The following is a 4,982-nucleotide window of genomic DNA, read 5'->3' on the forward strand; positions in this document are numbered from 1 at the left end:
AATTTGTGCTTGGCAACCGATTCATTTGGAATGTGGTGTAAACATTGTGGTGTATCGGTAATGAAAAGATGCGAGTGAATTGAATGCTATGACAAGAATGAATGCTCTTTATTGAATTACTTATAGCTAAACATGCGAATGTAGAAATGTCAAAGTGAACCATTTCAATGAGTCAATCGTTTCATACGTGCAACTATGAACTGTCAACTTTATTCATATTCAACATCTCCCTTCTCAAGATAGTTGCACGGAATTCATACTTTTCATTTGTTATTTACATTGTTTTAGATTGATGATCTTATTTACATGTTTGGAATACTAAAGTGTAAAATAAAAAGGTATAGAATTTGTAATATGTTTTGAATGAATACGATTCGATTGAAATGTGATAACATTTATGTGCAAAGCTTGTGTCGAAGAAGCTAGCGATTCCGATTCGGTTGCAATTGTTTTGTGATTTGTTCAGCTGCCTTCTTCGAACAGGCTCGTTGCGGTTGCCGCACTTGCGGCTCAGGTATGGGCATGGGAAAGCCATCGATCAGTGTGTTATCAGCCATAGTGACTGAATCATTTGAACTATTCGCTGTGTCGAACGACTCCTCTCCCCCACCAGATGCTTCATGCTCGTTTTCAGAGGTCTCTTCATCTTCGCTGGATGCTCCAGTTTGTTCATCATCTACGATATCAGTCGGCTCGACTTCATCGTTTTGCTCTAACGTTGCACTTGTTTCCGATGCACCATCATCATTCACTGCTCCGCGGATTTGATTTAAGTGACGTTTGATGTCACGATTTTCTCGTATGAGCAAACAAGTGTAATTGCGAGGACCGATCTTGTGCTTAACAATTGCTGGTGACCAACCAGGTTTATTTGGATTCTTGTAATTTCGGACATAAACTTGCTGTCCCTTTGAAAATTCGACGTTACGTTTGCCTTTGTAATTCTTTATTGCCGTTTGATTTTTTTGTATGATGGTTTCACGAATAAGCGGTGGTTTCATCAAACTAAATCGCGATTTCGCTTCTCTACCAAACATTATTTTCGAAGGTGATTGATTTGTCGTACAGTGTTTAGTGATGCGATAGTCGAATAAAAATTTGTTCAGTACTTCATCCATATCGATGTTCTTGTGCTTGTTAATATTCGCAACAATCGACTTTTTGAGCGTTTTGACAAAATTTTCAGCTTGGCCATTAGTGGACGGATTGCCCGGTGCTGTGAAAATGTGATTTATGCCATTTTGTTTGACGAACTCTTGAAATTCGGCAGAAGTGAATTGCCTTCCGTTATCGCTGACAATGATGTCAACTAAACCATAACGGCAGAATGTTTCCCTCAACTTGGCGATCACAAAAGCTGATGTGATGTCTTTCGTTTTAAACACTTCGACCCATTTAGAAAAAGAATCAATCACAATGAATAACATGAATCCCTTAATTGGACCTGCAAAATCGATATGAATTCTTTTCCAAGCAGAATCTGTTGGAGTCCATGGAATTAGTGAACTCTTCTCTGGATTTGGTTGTGTCAATTGACACGGTTCACATGACTTAATCATGAATTCAATGTCTTTATCGATATTCGGCCAATAGACGTATGAGCGCGCGAGTGACTTTGTTTTCACAATTCCCAAGTGAGACATGTGAAGAGCTTCCAAGACAGCTTTTTGTAATTTACTTGGAATTACCGTGCGATATCCCCAAAGAACACATCCACTTTCAACTGATAGCTCAAGTGCCTTTGATCGATATGCTTTAAAGTCATCGCCTTGCAAATTATTGAGTGTGCCATTCTGAACGGAATCCATTATTTTCGAAAGAATTGGATCACGGCGTGTATGCAACGCAATAGTTTTGTAATCAATTTGTGTGATGTTGACAAAACCGACATAATTTATGTATGAAGCCTCTTCATGGATTGTGGTGGTTTCGAATTGTCGCAAACGTGACAAGCTGTCAGACGTATTAAGTGCGCCTTTGACATACTCAATAGAGTAATTGAAACCTGAAAGAAGAAGAGCCCATCTCTGAATTCGAGCGGCTGCCATCACTGGAATACCTTTATTCTCTCCAAATATTGTGACTAATGGTTTATGGTCCGTTCGAAGAATAAATTTATTACCTAACAAATACTGACGCAATTTCGTCACACTAAAAATAATAGCAAGTGCTTCTTTTTCAAACGTACTATAATTTTTCTCGGCGTTATTTAATGCACGTGAGACAAATGCAACCGGTCTATCAGATCCATCTTCAAATATGTGAGATAAACGACCTGCGACGGCTGTGCCACATGCGTCTGTCGTAAGAATTATTGGCTTATTTGCATCAAAATGAGCTAAAATGGTATCTGAACAAATTTCCTTCTTCATCGATTCGAATGCTTCTTGACAAGCTCTTGTCCAAACGTAATCAACATCCTTTTTTAGCAAATCATATAGTGGTATCATACGCTGAGCAAAATTCGGAATAAATTTCGAATGATGATTAACCATGCCGATGAATGCTCGTAGTTCAGAAACGTTTGTGGGTTGCGGCGAATCAATGACACTTTTTGTCCTTTCTTGATTCTTACTAAGGCCATTTTTATCCACATCAAAACCTAAGTATGAGATTTTGCTCTGAAAGAATTTGCATTTACCGACGTTCAGTCGTAGACCAGCTTCTTGAAGTTTAGTCAGCACTTTCCGTAGCGTGCTCAAATGACCAGCAAAATTATTTCCTGTGACTACTATATCATCTTGAAAACAAAAAACATTGGCAAACTGAGAAAGAAGCGACTCCATTGTCTTTTGAAAAATTGAAGCGGCTATCTTCACGCCAAATGGAAGTCTTTTCATGCGAAACAATCCTTTATGTGTGCTGAGAGTGCACAACTTTTGCGCATCATCATCCAGAACAATTGTCCTCCTTGCATTGAAGCGAAGATTTCCTCAATACGCGGTAGTGGATACCGAAAGTCTTTAAGGAATCGATTTATCGTTGACTTATAATCGCCACATATTCTGATTTCACCATCAGATTTTGGAATGGGTACAATTGGCGTACCCCAATCTGAGTCATTTACAGGTGTGATGATGTCTTGTTCGACTAACTGTTGTAACTGTTGCTCAATTTTCTCACGAAATGCCATCGGTATGGGTCTGGCCTTACAAAAAATTGGCGTGGAATCATTGATTAATGGAAGCTTGATAACAGTTGTGTTGCATTTCCCTAAACCACTTTTGAAAATTTCAGAAAAATCACTTTTGATTTGCGAGATGATCTCATCGTATGAATCTACAAAATTTACAGAATTGTTCGATTGCACTAGATCAAATTCAAATTTTCTCAAGAAATCACGGCCTATTAACGTTGGTCTATAATAATTGGTCACAACAATTCTTCCACACTCGATCCGTCCATGCAAATTAACACAAGCTTTGAACTCACCCAAAATATTTAATTGGTCACCTCCGTAGCCCGTGAATGGTTCTGTGCATGGTCGCAATATGCTTCGATCGAACAGTGAATTGAAGACCTGGATAGACATGAGAGAGCACGGAGCACCGGTATCACAGTCACATGTGTGGTCAATCCCATTAATGCCAACCGTTAGCCTGTACGGCAAATCCGCTCCGTTCCCGATCGAATACACGTGTTTCTTGCTTTCATCGAAATCACCAACTTCTCCGTGGTTAATGCTGTATACGGAATTCAAAAAAATTATTAGCATCACGATAATTGTAATCATTTTGAATATATTGAATGGAATTATTGTTTTTCTTAGCCTTGTTGGAGCAAATATTCGCTAAATGCCCAATAACCCCACATTTATGGCAAGCCTTGTCCTTGAAACGACATTGATTCGATGCATGATTTTTGCGTCCACAGTGTGTACACTTCCCGTTATTTGCCTTTGTCCCGTTGCTGTTGTTGTTGTTGTTGTTCTTCGGTGCCTTCTGCTTGTTGCCTCCACCACGTGGTTTCACATAGTCAACCTCATTGCTCCATGCGGTCACCCCATTTTGTTGGTTAAGTTTGGTTTCACGTAGCATAGCCTTTTTGAGTGCATCACTTGATGATAATTTGCCATCCTCTTCGCACAACTTCTCAAATATCCTTGGTGGCAATTCGCAAACAAATTTGTCTACTACGAAATTGTCCAAATTTGCGTCGAAGCTGCAGTCGATTGCAAGTTTTTTTACTCTGGCAAACCATGATGCAACAGTCTCACCTTGTGCCATTTTTGCTGCGTAGAAATTTTTTCTTTCTTGAAACACAATTTTCGGTGGCGTGTATTGTTGCTTCAGAAGGGCAATTAAATCATCGTACGATTTCTTTGCCGGTACCGTTGGACTGCACAAGCTGTGAACAACACCATATGCTTCCGAGCCGATTGATTTCAACAACGTGGAAATTTTCACCGTATCCGATTCGCAGCCAATCTCCAATAAATGCATTTCGAAGCGTTCGTGCCATAATGTCCAATTTTCGGTCACTTGAAACTCCGGCATTGACGATGCTTGCACGATTTGAGTTGTCGACTTAGCTACTGATTCTAGTCCCATTTCGCTCTTATTACTTTGATATTAAATACTTTGATAAAAAAAAAATGTGCGTAAATTTTACTGCGCTATGAAAATTTAATTTGAAATTTTCCTAAGTTCTTTTTTCCTTTGTCGCCAATTATGTGGTGTATCGGTAATGAAAAGATGCGAGTGAATTGAATGCTATGACAAGAATGAATGCTCTTTATTGAATTACTTATAGCTAAACATGCGAATGTAGAAATGTCAAAGTGAACCATTTCAATGAGTCAATCGTTTCATACGTGCAACTATGAACTGTCAACTTTATTCATATTCAACAAACATTGAGATGGGTAATCGTTTCACACTCGTCAGCTACATTTTATGCGAATACACCGAAAATTGCACACACAAATCAGAAATAATTATGTGCTAATGTGTAATGGCATCAACGCCAATGTCAATGTTTCA

General features: G+C 38.9%; 1 protein-coding gene across 1 annotated transcript; it reads right to left on the bottom strand.

Annotated features, from left to right (window-relative positions):
* Positions 1-422: 422 nt before the first annotated feature.
* On the bottom strand, positions 423-4,550 carry LOC129571978 (uncharacterized protein K02A2.6-like). Its single transcript, XM_055451875.1, has 5 exons — positions 3,881-4,550; positions 3,664-3,683; positions 3,433-3,520; positions 2,878-3,279; positions 423-2,731 (listed from the first exon to the last, which is right to left on the bottom strand). Exons 1-5 carry the CDS (start codon positions 4,548-4,550, stop codon positions 423-425), a joined length of 3,489 nt encoding a protein of 1,162 aa, XP_055307850.1.
* Positions 4,551-4,982: the final 432 nt, after the last annotated feature.

The sequence above is a fragment of the Sitodiplosis mosellana genome, unplaced genomic scaffold, assembly GCF_009176505.1.
Source record: "Sitodiplosis mosellana isolate CC-2019 unplaced genomic scaffold, AAFC_SMos_1.0 Smas_scaffold_3884, whole genome shotgun sequence".
NCBI lineage: Eukaryota > Metazoa > Arthropoda > Insecta > Diptera > Cecidomyiidae > Sitodiplosis > Sitodiplosis mosellana.

Coding starts and splice junctions, on each gene's coding strand:
- LOC129571978 (XM_055451875.1), bottom strand. CDS start 4,550: ATGGGACTAGAATCAGTAGCTAAGTCGACAACTCAAATCGTGCAAGCA. Junction 3,684..3,880: donor AAAGGCAAATAACGGGAAGT/GTACACACTGTG, acceptor TTCCGTATACAG/CATTAACCACGGAGAAGTTG. Junction 3,280..3,432: donor TGACCAATTAAATATTTTGG/GTGAGTTCAAAG, acceptor TAAATTTTGTAG/ATTCATACGATGAGATCATC.